This window comes from Lemur catta, chromosome 11 (assembly GCF_020740605.2).
Source record: "Lemur catta isolate mLemCat1 chromosome 11, mLemCat1.pri, whole genome shotgun sequence".
Classification (NCBI taxonomy): domain Eukaryota; kingdom Metazoa; phylum Chordata; class Mammalia; order Primates; family Lemuridae; genus Lemur; species Lemur catta.
The window spans coordinates 72,999,897-73,017,564 of NC_059138.1; the positions used below are offsets into that span (position 1 = coordinate 72,999,897).

The window sequence follows — 17,668 nt, forward strand, 5'->3', positions numbered from 1 at the left end:
TCAATGTTTATTGTCCTTGCTTAGAGTAAATCATTGATTTAAAGAGAATACATGAAATGACATATGAACTTTCCTGAACAATCTACTTAGGAGAATAATGTTAACTATCTGAATGTAGTTTAATTGCATGACTTATTTACACCTACTACAGCTAAACAAAAGTAGTTATCAACCAACCAGTGATGACAGAATTCAGGTAGTTTTATCATAAACAATTTTATCATATGATCCTCAGCTTTGGAAAATAATTTCTGGATTAAAAAACTCAAGAAGAAAAATTATCTCAATATAGTTCAATTTAGCGAGGAAATACAATACACTACTTGGCATGTGTCCACAGGAAAAGTCTGGCTCCCAGATGCTTCTTGCCAACCCACAGTGGATTCAACAATGTTTAAACAACTGACAATGTGCACTCATAGCACTAATGACACAGTGACCAAAAATTCAGCAGGAGCCTGTCTCATGGGTATTTTCATATATTGAAAAGTAAAATCAAAAGAAAACAAATTATAGACACACACATACGCACTTCCCAAACCAGAAGATTCAACACAATTCAGTTAGGCTTCTCTAAAAGCAGACATCACCAAAATTACATGAACATTTACAAATAAGATTTGTTACAGCACTCTAAGAAACTCAAACAAAACATATCAACGTTTTTTATTGTATTAAGTGCTCTTGAAAATGAGGAATATAACCCTAATTTAGTTACCTATATTAAAAATCCAACAATAACTTTTCCAGCAAATAGGTTGTCTCCATAGCTCATTCATTATAATCATACTATTTATACTGGTATCCACGACTTCCTAAAACCTCTACCTGTCGCTACCAAGGATTTCTATTAGTTTGAATCAAATGAAATTGCCAATATTTTCCCACTTTTGACCTTCAAAAACAATAATTTTGTAAGATTCAAGGGTAAAGTAAAACTTCAAACTTTTGACACCAAATTTTGACACCAAAGTGCCAGCTTAATTTTCTTAGATAAGTAAGATCTATGTTTCTTCCTAACTGGCCCTCAAGTGTATCATTTAACTGAACAGTCTTCTTTGCAACCAGTAATATTCTCAGTAAAATCTACATCCTACTGGAGCACATTCAAGCATAAACAAAATATTGTTAATATTTAATATAAAATCAGCTGTCACAAATGTAGCCAACAGTGAAAAAGCCATGATACAAATAGAATTACTTTGTGTGATTTTTCCTATTTCCAGATGACAAGTTTCTTTGAGATGATATTCTCTCTCTTAATAACAAACAACTTCTGTCACATAATGTTTATGTCATGTAAGCTTTGCAAATGAATAGTGCAAAAAGAGGCTGACTTTTGAGGGGAGAAAATGATTGATCCACACAGGGAATAAAATAAGTTCTTTAAATTAAAAGAACTTTAGTTGATTGGAATGCCAACCCCATTTTTAAGATCTATTCTAAAGCAACCACATTAGCCTGATTTAACATGACTTCAAATGCAAATAGGTTTATTCTTAGCTTATAAAACCAAACTGTACATTTGGGTTTGGATGGGTCTCTATTTTGATATATTTTTGAGTAATTCTTTATATATACAAAAGTCATTTTTACCCTAAATAGTATTAAGCAGCTATTTAGGATCATTTACTTCATAAATTCAGCAGCCATTTAAGATCTCTTCCTTCATAAATTCAACAAAAATTTCTTCTTGTCAAGAAGTAATTAATATTATGAGTATAAAGCCCATCAGTGTTCAGGAAACAGGATACTAGACACCTAGCATAGAGTCTTTCCTATAGTACATACACAACATTTTGTTTATTTGAGTTGAATTAAAGTTTATAAATCAAGCACTTAAAATTAAGTCTCCACTGTAGTGTTTTTGTAATAATTGATTACTTATGGCAATATGGTCAACTAAGCTGGAACAGACTTGTCTTTCCCCACTTGCTCAAAGCAACATACTGACCATTTGCAGGGTAGGCTTGAGGCTGGAGTTTTAACATCTTCATGGATACAAAAGACAAGGATTTGGGCCCAGAGAAGCAGAGAGATGCAAATGAGACTCCCACCAGCCCAGGAAAAGGAAAGCCACAGGGAGCTTTCTGTCTTTACAAGCCTGGGGGAGGAGGGTTGTCTTCCTGTGAGAAACCAAAACCCCAAGCCCGTCCAATACAAGTTTATACTATCCTCAAGTGGGATATTCCCAAATCAAGAAATTTAACATAAAAAATTGTGAAATCCCTGGGGCTCTGGCAGAAGCAAATGCAAAACCCTTCTTAGGAGGTGCACTTCAGAGGGACTTCCAGAAGCCAGAGTATACAGCACTCCCATAAGGGCAGGGAGAAAAATCTGATAAACTCATAGTACATGAAGCTAGCAGAAGAGACTTCCAAGTAAACAGGCAATTCCTGTGTGGCCAGCTCTAATAGAAGTCAACAGTGAATGCTGCAGGAGCACAGAGAAGAGCTAAGAAATTAGGGAAAAATCCAAGGAAATGTGAACCTTTATTTTCATAGCATTGCTAAGCTTGAGATTCAGAACACATATTACACTAGTCTGGTCTTTTTGGTTTCACCAGGTGAAGGACTGATCCCGCGTGAGTGCTTTCTGGGGCTTTGGACCATCTGGTTTTTAATGTCTCAAGCAACGTGGTTTCTTCTACCACTTCCTTTGGAAAGTCTTTTTTGTTGTTGTGGCAAAAAAAAAGGGGGGGAGGGGTACAATGTTGAAGAGATTTGGGAGGGGTTTTTAAAGTCTTTCTTTTTAACTCTTCCTTAAATCCTCATGAATATAAATTCCCCTCTTTCCCTACAACATTGAATATGCACGCTATAATTAGATGGGTTTAGCCCATCTAAATATAATTTAAAGGGATCTTTGTTTAATAAAACTCCCTGACCTTAATCCTTTTACTTTCATCTTCAGAATGCCCTATAGGTGGGATTCAGAAGCACATATTGCTCATTGGGTATGAGTAGCACTGAATAAATAGGCTCTTTCAGATATCTCATCCACTGCAACAAACTTTGCTTAGATCTTTTTTCTTTATCAGTCTGTCTTTGCCCTCTGGTTACTTTTTCATAATCATTTCTTATTGACAATTTTTAATATTTATTGCTATTTAACAAACTCTGTGTCATTTTGGTCAACACTATATCCCCAGTGTCTAGTACAGTGTCTGACATATAACAGCTGCCTAATAAATATTTGTTGCACAGGTAATTGAATGGCTTACATTAAAGTTGGGTTTTTCCCTTTTACTTTTCTCATTTCAGGATCCATTTTCTTCAGCCTTCCTTTTCAGTTCATTTATTAGAATTTTAGATGATCTCTTCACAACACCTTTAAATTAATGCTGAGCTCTCAGAAAATATTAAATAAACAGCCAGACTCAAAACACATATATTGGCTGGTCCAAAGGTAGTGAGTTATCTCACTTGATTATTCACAGTCAGTTACAGATTGAACTCCTTCTACTACTTCTACTTTCCCCCCTTCTCACTACTGCACTTTACTAGTCTTAGTAAAAAAAAAAAAAAAAAAACAACTCATATATTTACAAGTATCCTGAACATGTATCTCTATATGTTTGGGGGTTACTGTCTTTTACAGTTATGTCATAAGCAATATGAGGAGAGATGATATATTAGTAAGTGTATAGATGACCTTCACCTTGACCTACCTAATCAGTCTAGGTTTCCAGGAAAACTGAAATGCAAGGTAATTTCTGAAAGAAAATATAGGCTGATCAGGGGAGTGAAATGAGGTTAAAAGGTGTATGAGACAGTGTAATAGGCAATGTGGTATCAGGAGCAGGACTCCTACGCAGTGGGCAGAGAAAGGAGCTAGCTTCATTGAAGGAAACAGTGTGGAGTAGACAAGGGAAATAAAGGACTTCAAAGTATGCCATGTCTGGAACTAGGAGGGAGCAAACTGCCTTCCCCTTCCCTAGGCCCTCCAATGATTCCTCTATGCCCACTGAATCAAAGTAGTGGTTTGAAAGATAATTTTTAAACATTGTCCCCAAGCATTTATCTAATTGCTTCTTAACATTGTTTCACCATCCTTTAAGCTGCTTGTGCAACTTTCCATATCTGAGTTTATTTTTAAACACAAAACTCATCATTTGCTTACTGGTTACATTAAGCCCTCTGATATCTGTCCTTGTAGATGTCACCTTTTAAAAATCATAGTTATGATCCTGTGCTCTTTAGATGTACTTTCCTGTGGTCTGTAATGAGTGAATGGAAGCAAAGGAGAATGTCATTTCCTGGGAAATGTCTTGTTTGAGATGACTGGCATGCCAGAGGAAACTGGTATCTCAAGTTGGTCCTGTTGCTCACAGTAGATGATATATCTTTAATGGCACAAAAGACTGATGATATTAGAGCTTTTCATCACTCAAAGTATTAAATTTCGTCAGTTTGTGTACTTGAGACTATGCCCACTGGAATAGTAATATTAGATTTTAATGATGTTTTGGGGGGTCAGCCATACTTCAATAGACCGCTGGTAGTATACTGTTCAGTAATCATTCTTTTAGGATTCTGCAGTCATTGATCTTATTAGGAAAAGGATCATAGAGAGAGAAAGTTTCTCTTAATTTACCTAACTTAAGACTTTGCACTATTCAGGTATTATTTACTGAATTCTTATGAGGAAGGCACTAATCTAAGTACTCTGGGGGATGCTAAGAAATACAAAGTTTGATCCCTGCCCTCAAGGAGCTTGTAAATATAATAAAGCTAAGTTATAATGATCCATCCATTGCTTATTTGCCAAATAATCACATGAAAAAGTAATTAAGATTTATAAAACAACAGATATCAACATTAAAAATGTCCAAAAGTTGTGTGTGATTAATTTTCAAATGAATGGTGCTAGAAAAATTCAGAGAAGCAGAGGTCACTTAATGCTGAGACTGGTAGAAGCAGCTCTTTTGGGGGATATGGGATTTGATCTGGACCTAGAAAATGGGGAGGGTCTGGTTAGAAACTGAACAAAAAGGAGAGCATTCCATATAAATCGGAGTGCATGGACAAAAACGTGAAGTTGGAAAGTATGGGATGTGTGCAGGAGAATGAAGAGCAAGCCAGTTTTTTGAAATCAGAGAGCTGAAGCACCGTAACAGGGATTGGGCTAGAACTGTCACACCGCAGAAGCCCTTTGAATGCCAAGGTAAGGCGTATGCACTTTATCCTATGGGAAGTGGAGAGCCATTAAACATTCTGGAGCAACAGAAAGATATGACTCAAGAAACTTATGAATTCTGTTTTTCTTAAAAATATTTCTCCTCATTAAATGAAAAATTATTAACTGTGTTACAAAGGAGGTTTTGAATTCTTTTATATAATGTTGTCTCCTAGCATCAGATGAGATGTTCTGAATATGTGTTAATTTCCAGAATGTTGGGGACTATATTACAACACTACATTTATTATTACACCATGATACTATCCTGTGTTTAGTATTATACTACCCTATGCTTATGGAAATACTGTGCTTTGCCCAATAAATACAGAGAATCTCAAGAGCATTTTAATTGTTTCTAATGGAATGACCACAAAGGTTCCACCTAAGTGGGTTTAGAGAAAACATCATATTTATACCAATACTATATAATGGTGTAATAAATACACAGAATCAACAAGGTTTTTTTTTTGCATTGTTTCTGATGTAGTGACTATAAAGCTATCAAATAGGTGTGGATAGAAAAAATATGGTCAAAGTATACAGTAACACTATTAGACTTTGGAATTGGTAAGGGTATGATATACACTTTTTAATTGTTTTTTTCTATAGATTTCATGTATCTGTTTCTCTGATTAAATTATGGCATATTTGAGAACAGGGGCTATTTATTGATCATCTTAGCATCCATCCACCTTGTACCTTGTAGACAGTGAGATATATTAGAAAATATAGTAGAGTTGATGATAGACTATGTAAATGGAAAAATGGAAAACTGAATCAACTAAAATTTTATCTATATGCTATTTGACGGATTTTTGTCCTCGAATTAATTAACTCAACATACTGATTTAGTGTAAGGCACTTAGTGCTACATAGGTGATGAAGGCACTGGGATGAAGTACAGGGCAGGATTAAGGTTAGTGAGGAGTTTAGTCTTTCTGGAGCATAAGGGTCTGGGCAGTAGAAATGGGATTGGAGAGGTAGATTTGTGATGGATTATAGAAGGGCCTCGGGACCTGGCCAGTGAGTCTAGACTTGGTTCACTAGGCATAGGGAACCCACAAAGATTAATAAGCAAGGTTAATAATTTGACCACATTATATTCTAGGAAGATCAATCTGCTGGCAGTGTATACAACAGATTGTCAGGTTGGTTGGAAAGAGAGATACACACACAGGAAGTGGGGAGAGCACTTAGGAGCTCTTGTAAGATCCAGGTGAGAAATTAAAGCCTGAGTGAATGGACAGCCAGGGATGGATTATATTTTAGAGGTAGAATCAGGAGTAAATGGCAACTGATCTGATTAGGGGAGGCAGGGAGATCAATGAAGGAGTCAAGGATGGGTTTGAGGGGTTTTATTTTTAATTTTTTAAACTTGAGTGACTATTGGCACTGTTAATAAAAATAAAAAAGAAAGGAGGAAGAGCAGTACAGATTGAGTATCCCTCATCTGAAATGCTTGGGACCAGAAGTGTTTCAGATATCAGATTTTTTTTGAATTTTGGGATATTTGCATTATGCTGGTGAGCATCCCTAATCTGAAAATTTGAAATCCAAAGTGCTCTAATGAGCATTTCCTTTGAGTGTCATGTAGGCATTCAAATAGTTTTGGGTTTTGGAGAGTTTCAGATTTCAGAGATTAAGGATACTCAACCTGTATGAGTAAGGAAGATGGTGAATCTGATCTGAAACACAAGTTTGACATGATGGCCAATAGTCATCTGAAATGAAGCCAGAGCTCAGAGGAGAGGCCAGATGTAGAGATGAGATTTGGTTGATACATTATCTTTTCTGGTGTCTTTTTTACCTGTGCACCAGTAAATACTTGATAACTAAGGACAATGTGATTCCTACTATATTTCTGTTGAGAGGCAGTACAGTTACTAAGAGCTTGACTTCCAGAGTCAGAATGCCTAAATTCATTTTTTTTTTCTTTTTTCATTATTTTCACTGCAACCGTGCAGAGCAAAGAATGCCTAGATTCAAATCCCACCCCTACCTCCTATTTTGTGACTCTAAACAGGCTACTGAATCTTTCTGAGCCTTAGCTTCCTTACCTATAAAACACAGATAGTAATAATACCTATGCCATAAAATATTTGTGGTTATGAAATGAAATAATACTTAGGAAATTGCCTGGGACATGCTCAGCGTTAACCATTATCATTGTAATTACCACTCTGTCCTACAAAGGCCCTGCTTGACCGGGCTCTTGCCTCTCTCTCCAATCTCATTTTGACCTCTCTGCCTGGCTGCCTATGGCTCTCATTTTTGGTTCTTGAACTGCCCACATTGTTCTCTGTGCCTGGAAGGTGCTTCATTTGGCATTTTGCATTTACCAGTTTTATTCAAGAGATTTCAGTTTAAATGTCACTTCTTCCTTGATCATGGAATATAAAATAGTTACTCCTTCTCACATTATCCTTTTATCCTCTTTCATAGCACTTACTACAGTTTGTAATTATCTTAATAGGGACCAGCAGTTCTACCTTTTTCATGCCTAAACTCCCAACACTTAGAATAGAATCTGGCACATAATAGGCTTTCAATAAATATTTGCTGAATTAATTAATTATGTGCATATTAATAAGATCATATGATAAGGTAAGACAGGTAAAAACAAAAAGGTTCACTATTAAAGTAATAAAGGATAAACTAGAAAACAAACAATTTGAAACAATCAGTAAGCATCAGGAAATATGGAAATCTAATATAGTGCTGAGATGTTTATTTATAAATACAATATGTAACAAGAAAGCGAAATGGGGAAGGTCAAAGGTGGAGACGGTTCCAAGTCAAAAGGGGTGGCCAGTAAAATCAAATTTCCAGAGATGAGTTTGAGAACCAAGACTAATGACTGAAAGAGTATTGGTAACTTTGAAAACTTTGTGAAGAAGCTGTTTTAGTTAACAGATAAAGACAGAAACCAAACTGCCAGGGGTTAAGAAGAAAGAGACAACAGGACCAAAGAGCTCTCCCATGAATTTTTATGCTAAAGAGAAGCAGAGTTACGTTGCAGTTCCTTGAACTGGGATCATGCATGTGAAAAGAGGCCCAGAGGAGGAGGCAGATTTGAGATGTTTCCAAAAAGAGATCAAAAATCCCACTCAAACTCTGCAACAGAATTTCCTCGTTCTTCTCTGAAAAAAAATTTCTGCCCCATCTCAACTTCTGTAATAAGGTACAAAAAGGGGTTAATGGATTACTGGTTATAAGGAGTTGTTCTTTCTTTGTAAGAATCTTAATGAAGTTCTAATAAAGAGAAACAAATCTATAAAAGAATGTTTTATTTGAAACAAAATCAAGGTAAAATTTCACTTCAGCTTAATTTAGACTGGATTTTTTCCCACTTTGTTGAAAGGTTTGCACTACTCAGCTGCAGCACTTGCTGAGGCCAGATATGAAGAGTGCTTATATTTATCACTGACATTTTGCTGAACTTGTCCATTCTTATTAATCATTGCTTTAAAGTAAGCAGCTGAGTACTCTTAGGAAGTTGATATTCCCAGCTGACCTATCTGCAAAAATAGTGAAGCTTGATACTCTCCTGCTGCAGTCTGTCACTCTAGATGTACATGTTCATGCAGCTATATGTATATGTGTACATATTTTTTTTTCTGGGACCTAAAGAAGCAAATACATTTTTGTGAAGCTAACACTCTTTTTCATATTCTGTCTTCTGAAAGCATGGAGGAATTAAAAACAAAAGCAGGCTGTGATCTGTTTATACTTTACATGGGAGGTAAGTCATGTTTGCAGAATGAAGACTCCAGTTAAAAAGTCTGATATGAAGGTGGCTAGAAGCTATGTCTTTAAACTAGTTGTTGAGATTTCTTGGTGGCAAATGACAAAGTACTCAGTTATGTACAGATACAAAACCTACAGCGTGAATATCTGACCTTCTGGCACAGTGTTAGGATTCTTCATCTAAGGTTCATAGAAAAATCTTAATAGCCCAGCCCCTTAGTGTAATTTTTCCTTTTTCTTTGTAAAAGTCAGCATTTTGGTCTGATTAGAGTCGTTGACATTTCCTTATATTCTGGTTCATATTTTTTTTTTTGAGACAGAGTGTCACTTTGTTGCCTGGGCTAGAGTGAGTGCCCTGGCATCAGCCTAGCTCACAGCAACCTCAAACTCCTGGGCTTAAGCGATCCTACTGCCTCAGCCTCCCAAGTAGCTGGGACTACAGGCATGTGCCACCATGCCCGGCTAATTTTTTTTCTATATATATTTTAGTTGGCCAGATAATTTCTTTCTATTTTTAGTAGAGACGAGGTCTCGCTCTTGCTCAGGCTGGTCTCGAACTCCTGACCTCGAGCGATCCACCCGCCTCGGCCTCCCAGAGTGCTAGGATTACAGGCGTGAGCCACCACGTCCGGCCTGGTTCATAATTTTTAATATGTATTTTTAAGCAACATAAACATAAATATGTGAGTCTGAAAATTTTGAATTAAGTGGCTAAATAATCCAAGCCATCAATAATTTCTAGTGATTCTATCTGGTTCCTTAAAAAAATATATCTTTTTTTGTAGAGTCCTTTTCCCTTGTTAAAGTTTCTATTCTAAAGGAATCTTCTTTTGTCTTTTTAATCATTTTAAATGCACTTATTTTATAGCTTTTTTCAGATTGTTCTCTCATCTCCAGTTCTTATTCCCATTATTCATTGTGGTATCCTTCTCAATATGGTTTAAAGCACAATGGCACATATTTTATTTTTTCATCTTTTAAAAATTGTCTCATGGCCTGGAAAATAGTTCATGTTTTTGTTTTGTTTGTTTTTTGGGTTGTTTGTTTGTTTTTTGTTTTTTTTTGAGACAGGGTCTCGCTTTGTTGCCCATGCTAGAGTCCACTGCAACCTCAAACTCCTGGGTTCTGGGGATCCTCCTGCCTCAGCCCCCCGAGTAGCTGGGACTACAGGCAGGCACCACCATGCCTGGCTAATTTTTCTATTTTTTATGGACACAGGGTCTTGCTATGTTGCTCAAACTGGTCTTGAATTCTTGCCCTCAAGCGATCCTCCCACCTCAGCCTTTCTAAGTGTTGGAATTATAGGCATGTGTCAAGACTCCCAGTCTACCTCCACGGGCATACATCATCTCAAGTCTATTAGTCTCTTCAAGGTTCAGGTCCGAAAAGAGAGGAAAGTCCCATAAGAGAGTTTCTACTCCTCCTAAAGCCATCTGTCAAATTCCAGGTGGCCACAGAATTGCCTAGCCCTGCATGCTCCTAGGATGCCTGACTCTCTTCAGAGATGGTCCAATCCCTCACCCATAGGTCTTTCCCTTCAGCCTCAAGAGAACAACCCTATCAAAATAGGTTAAACCAAATATCTATATATCTAAATATTAAAAAACCTTCTTTCTTCATAAATAGCTCATGAATATAGAGAAAATGCTTTCCTACTTTTTTGTCTTTGTGGCTTGTTCATTTACATAAGACAGATAGAACTTCAATACCATCTCTTAAAGAAAGCAAGTGACAGACAAGTTAAGCTGATCTCTTACAACCTAGAAACATGCCATGTAATCCTAGTTTTATGTATGTAAGAAAACCTATGTTTACTTAAACATTAATAAACTCTTCTATGGAGTTTGGATTATGAATCTTTGTAATTCAAGAGATAGGGATTAAAAGGTGATAAGCCAAAAGCTGTCTATTACATCCCTGTGGCCAGCGTTTCTCAACCTCAGCACTACTGACATTTTGGGCCAGATAATTCTTTGTGCGGCTGTCCTCTGCATTGTAAGATGTTTAGCAGCATCCTTGACCCCTACCCACCAGATGCCTGTAACACAGACACACATACACACACACACACACTAGTTATGGCAACCAAAAGTGTCTCTGGGCATTGTCAAATGTACCCTGGGAGCCAAAATCTTCCCTGGTTGAGAACCACTGATGTAACTTCAATTTGCAAAACTGACTCATTTTATCTCTCTATCAATGGAAATATGTGCTTTGCATGCACACTGGCATTTTGGGTTTTAATATGTATTAAACCATTTCTTGTAATGAAAAGAATTTGAAATGCCAACGGCAAAGTAGAAAAAAGCTACATGACAAGCAAAACTATATTCCAAAGCTTCATACCATATTATGAAATATGGCAACATAAAGAACACTAAAAACCCATTTATATTCAGCAAAGATAAAAATATAAGCAAACAGGCCGGGCGTGGTGGCTCACGCCTGTAATCCTAGCACTCTGAGAGGCCGAGGCGGGTGGATCGCTCGAGGTCAGGAGTTCGAGACCAGCCTGAGCAAGAGTGAGACCCCGTCTCTACTAAAAATAGAAAGAAATTATCTGGCCAACTGAAATATATATAGAAAAAAAATTAGCCAGGCATGGTGGCACATGCCTGTAGTCCCAGCTACTCGGGAGGCTGAGGCAGTAGGATCGCTTAAGCCCAGGAGTTTGAGGTTGCTGTGAGGTAGGCTGATGCCAGGGCACTCACTCTAGCCCGGGCAACAAAGCGACACTCTGTCTCAAAAAAAAATAAATAAATAAATAAAATATATATATACATATATATAAGCAAACAGATGTGTAGAGTGACCCTAATTTATGAATGTTTTGATTCTTTTTTATAACTTCAGATAAACTTGCAGCAGAGTTTGGAGCTGAAGTTATCCAAAAATTTGACTCTAATCTAGTTATCTACTTGGGAAAATATATTTATCATATTCTATATTATGATACATTAATAATATCACCACACTTAATAACCTTATAATTCAATACCACAGTTTAAGGAAAAGAATGTTAGCAGGCTGCCTGAACTAACAATATTAAAATGTTGACTATGTGTGGTTGTGTGAAAATTAATTGACATCTTTCCATTGCACTCCAAAGAAGGAAGGAGAAAAATTGTTTGGTGATATCAGGACCTACCATGCCTTAAAACAGTGTTAACATCAGAGACTGCATGGTCCCCTATAACCTTGACATTAACTTGGTAATATGAGTGATAATTATTTAGGAGGAAAATAAAACTAAAATGCATTTTGGGGTTTGTAACCACTTATTGATTAAATTAGCATTTGTGTCCACTTACGGGAAACAACTTCAAATTTAAGTACCCAAACACTATTCTTTTTTATGTAGACATAATAGTTTCATTGAAAAAAAAAATTATAGCTACATTTTACTTTATATTCCATTTTAGATGCAGATAGTTGAACTGAATAAATTTAAAATGTAACTGAATGACCAAAGGATAAAAACATCCTTTTCTGACTCAGAATAGTTCAATCTGTCATTACAATAAAAGAAATGAATTCACACTTTAAAAAAATAGGCTAATGGAATAGAAATTTGTCTTCCTGTTTTATGCTGCCCTCTCTCCAGTCCACTCGCCAGAAGACATTTCAAGCGCAATTCCTCTGAAAGCTACAGATTCAATAGGTTAATGGGTAGTTACTATTCTTGTTACTGGGCCGACTCTATTCATTCTATATCGAAAAAATCTTTTTGTTGTTTTTGTTTCTGTACAATTTCCTGACATTAAAGAAAAAAAAGAGTCAAGTGGCATGGTAAGTATAAGACAAGAGCAAGCTGGGTTGACTTCTGTACTGATTTCCTAAGTATTGCTTTCCCCTTTTGACATTTTAAATCAGACAAAAACACTTCTCTGTATTTCTAATGAAAAAACAAGCAATCAGTTCTGAAATTTGTGCCAAGCCAAATGAACTCATTACTGTTATGAAACAGTTTAACACACTTTGATCAATATATTAGCTGTGAAAACACAAATATGCTATAGTAATATCACAATGTAAGCAAACCTGACAGGTCTATGCTAATAAGAAATAAGACATAAAAGATGTGAAAGCATTAGGGTATTTGAAGAAAAGCCAAATACCTTTAATACTCCCCAGAAATGGCATTCTCTCAACTCTTTTGTACATATGGTGTAAGTCCCCTAAACACAAAGAAATCTCACAAATTTATTCTTATTCTTTTACAAAGTTAGTTAAAAATTAATGAACAAATTAAAGAGAAGGTACTGTAATAAAGTTAGACTATTCTAACTGAAAAACAATTCCAATGAAACTATTTACACTCCCATAGAATTATAAACATTTTTCAAGGGATATTTTGCAATACAATTTTTTAAAACAATGTTTTCTTCTTACTCTTGAAACAAACACTGCAGGTTTATTTTAGTTTTTTTTTTTTTAAATGCACTTACCAGAGTGAGAGCTTTACTTTTGCAGAAAAAGAGCTTTGTGACTTAAAGTAGTATGCTGAATGCTCAGATTTTTCTTCAAATACATTTGTATGCGTCATCTTTCAAGTAAGAGGATTAGTTTTCAACAATACTATGTAATTGACAGAAAATTGTGTTGAAATGGTAGTATTATCTAATTCTGGGAACTTAACCAGTCAGATATCAGAGACATAGTTCTTTGTACAGAATTGGAAAAACAGCCACAGTTTTAAATGTGCTCAATGATTTTCTACTGTTCTCATCTCCTCACCTTAAAATCATATTGAAATTTCACAGAAGTGAAAGCAACAAGCTTAATTCTTATCCTGAAAGATCTCATTTTTTTAAATTTAAAAAAGTTACCTTTCTAGTTTAGATATTTAATCCAACAAAACCTCCTACTCTGAGACAACGTTAGGGCGTTCACTAGGAAAAATCCCCTCTGTAGCTGCTGGCTCAAACTCGACAAACTTGCTGAACTGTGCAGATGTTAAGGCAGCTCTCGGTTACACTAGGGAAGAAAGAAGAACTAGACATTCCACAGCTGCCTACAACAGCTTCCTTCCCAGGGGCACAGTTGCAGGCTCTATCAAGCTCAATCACTTTGTACAGCAACTGGGGATCCCAGGCAGGGGCAATGAAACCCCAGCGCAGCTTAAATTTCTCCCAGTACCACAGCAAGAAGTAACACTACTTAAAGAGTAACCAGTTATTTCCAACAATTATGTGGCCCTAGGCCAAAAAAAGGATGAAGAACATCTGTAGTGAGAAAAAATAAAAGATGTTGCATATTTTTAGAATTTCAAGCTACTTACAGGAGATCTTCCTTGAGTCTTTGTTATGAAAATAACTATGAATATTTGATTTTTATTCCTGATAAATTTTTTCCCTTTGCGGGGGTGGAGAGAGAATAGTCAAGTTGAAGAAACACAGAACTTAACAGTTAATTCAACAATTATAATGTAACACATTCATTGCAGGGTTTTAAAGAGATGAATGTATATGACACTAGTATGTTTAAAGGTACTCTATTCTTCCATTTTATATCAGTATAAATTCTCGCATATTCTTTCAAACATTTTAAAGACTAAATTGTATTAATCATATGGTGTGACTAAAAACAAGCAGCTAGAAAATATTCTTCCCTATTTGAGAATAACTGATGCTACAGCCATTTCCTTAGGATAAAACATATAGTTCCATTAAATAATAGAAATACACAGATCACTATTTTCTAGAAAATTATACTTTTATACAGATCATCTTCTAGGGTAGTAAAAGACAACATGGATATGCATATATAGTTATTGTAATATCTTAAATTTATAATACTATTATAATAATTAATTATTACTTAGTTAGAAAACCATTATTGTAACTGCACGTAAGCACTTGTAAGAATTCACCAGATATGATAATAAAAACAACGATGATGCTGTTACAATTTATTGTGAACTTACTATGATTCAAGCACTGTGCTGAGAGCTTTCCATACATTACCTCATTTACCCCTCCCAATGATATTATCTCCATTTTATAGATGAAGAAATTAACTTATAAGGTCATGAGCTAGTAAATGGTGCAGCCTGAATTCAATTTTTTTTACTCTAAAGTCCATGCTCTACTTATTATGCTTTACTGACTGTGTTGAAAATGACATTTGTATGTTAATTTGGAACATTTTAAGTATTTTTGAAATCAATTTTAAAGGTTTATATTGTCATTAAATTCCTCTATTCAGAGAAAAATAGCCTCTCCACACGAGATGTTAGTTAAATCTCACATTGCTTATGATCCCTTTTTCTTCTCTACCTACTGATTTTTGTAATAGCCAAAAAAAGGCTCATTTCAACCTAGAGTATTAGTAATGCAATGATTCCCTGAATGTTTTCATATTCTAAGTATCCTAAATTTCAAATGCTTATCTTTCTGCTTTAGGTTGATCCTCAAAACTACAAGAAGTTAATATATAATTAATTTTATGGTATACAACAGATGCTGACACATGTAAACACTAAACTAGGCCTGATATTTTAGAATAAAAAATCTTTTTGATTTCATATTGATACTATCAATAAGAAAACTTTAAAATTCAAAGGCCTTGTTTATAGCTCAACATTCCTCCAAGACAATGCAATACACTATAGCAAGGAGAAATATATGAGGCAGAAGTTGATGACATATGGGGTGTGCATAGAACTTCTGGTTAATGGAAGTTCCAAGATGTATAAATAAAAAATGATGTGTGAGTTGGTGGAAAAAACTATAAGGCAAGTCAATTTTTTAATTAAAAAATTATGTAGCATAAACAATGCTAATGAGCCAAAAGTCCCAAGAGATTAGGGTTGTATCTGCTTCATTTTAATGTTTCATTCACTTTTCATAAGTGTACATCCACTCGCTTGAAATACCTCAAGCAGAACCCTTTTTGTAAAATAGAGCTTTGAAGATTTTCTTTGTCCTTGTTCTTAATAGCTCACCATTTTCTACTAAAGTTGTCAACTTGATAACAAAGGGCATACATACATACATACATACACACACACACATACACACAGAGGGCCTTAAAATCTTTCAATGAATCACCAGAAAATAAATACCTGGAAGTTCTTCATAAATTTCATCATCTATTGGTTGACTGTTTATTGATGGACTGCTCACTGACAGAGGATGATCAACATCATCATATAATTCTCCTCTCTCATCATCATCCTCAGGAATAATATCAGATCCCATATCTATAAAACATATTTCATGAAGTAACTTTTACAAGAATGCAAAAGAGATTTTTTAAAATCATACTCACAAATAAACGCAGCCCTACAAAGTAAAAACAGTCTTGTTATATGCTATATCCTTACTAGAAAATATTTTTAAAAAATTGATTGTTTTGTGAATATGTGAATTTTAAAGTTGCCAACTGGTACTTATAGAAAAGATGTTTTTACTAAAGTGAATGGTCTTGTATCAATACAAGTCACATCTTGGTCATTCTCACAGAAGTCAACAAGCTTTTGCATATGAAAACCCAAAGCACTCAGTTATTCAGTATTTAATGACTGTGTTAACTCATCCAATTGATTGCTCTTACCTTGTAATACAAATTTCAGCTGCTGCACCCATTCCTCAGCATCTTTGGGAGAAGCTGCTGTAAACTAATAAAAAGCAAACAATAAGAACGAAAATCACCACAGTATAAATGAAAGGTATGAGGTATGTTGCATTCTCACCATTTCTTTAAAACCATTAGTAATTCTTTTCATGTCTAGTGGTACTTTTCTTGCAAGGATGCTTCTTATAATGTACAGTTAATTTTGACAAATTTACGTAATTGAAGCAGAGGATGATGAATTTGAAACTCTGATCAGCAGCTGGCAGCTGTGCAGGAAAAAAAGCTGCTTCTCTTCATCAATGTCAAAGACAGAACTGATGAACAAAATTTGCCCTTGACAATTAAGACACCCAAGAATTTCTTTAGACTGCTGGGTACAGTTTTCTTAAAAATGTTCTTGTCAGATTCCAACACACTACCTGACAACTTAATTAACTGGCTTTCAACTGCAATCTCAGATATTTAAAACTTATTAAACATACATTCCATATTGATGCCTAGCTGATAGCTCTTGAATTGCAGAGCTGATATATGCCTTTACCTTCATTTTCTCCTACACCCCTCAGCAATACAATATGCATTAACACGCTGATATTTTTCTTTTGATAATCTTACTCTTTCTGCTACGTAATTCTTTTAGAAAATCACACAGTTCTATTACAATAGATATAAAATGCAACATGTGAAGTAATTGAAAAATTACATATTCTCTTGATCTTTTTCAAGAAGATAACCTTTGAACTAATCTGAAATTTTAAAAAAATACTTCCTCTCATATAAATGCTCCATATACAAAAACCAGTATTTTTTATTATTATTAACATGTGAGGGAGAGTTGTTTTAACAAAATGCTAACGTCTCTATAAATAAAATCAGAACATTTTATCAACTTAATTTCAAGGCAACGTAAAAACTACAACCTGATAGACACGTTTATCAGGAGCAGAGATTTCAAAACAGCAATCTTTCTTTGCATCCTTCCTAAGGGTGTTATTCATTCTGACATTGTAGCCATCTATTGCAAATTCACCTTTCTGTTGTTTGTCTGTGGAAGATAAAAGAAGAATTAGAATTGCATTTGCTACAGTGAATATAAATGCTCAATTATCTTTTGTTAAATTTTCTTTGTGAATTGTTGGAAAGAGTAATTTTTGGTCATATT

The 17,668-nt window shown here is 35.2% G+C and overlaps 1 protein-coding gene across 3 annotated transcripts in view; it reads right to left on the bottom strand.

The window, feature by feature from the left end:
* SKAP2 (src kinase associated phosphoprotein 2) overlaps window positions 1-17,668 on the bottom strand; it is a 179,766-nt gene that overhangs the window by 35,941 nt on the left and 126,157 nt on the right. For all 3 annotated transcript variants that reach the window (XM_045564526.1, XM_045564525.1, XM_045564527.1), the window contains 3 exons: window positions 17,427-17,551; window positions 16,486-16,549; window positions 15,995-16,132 (listed from right to left, as the gene is read on the bottom strand). In XM_045564526.1, the coding sequence (XP_045420482.1) occupies window positions 15,995-16,132; window positions 16,486-16,549; window positions 17,427-17,551 (327 nt within the window). The remainder of the gene's footprint in view (window positions 1-15,994; window positions 16,133-16,485; window positions 16,550-17,426; window positions 17,552-17,668) is intronic.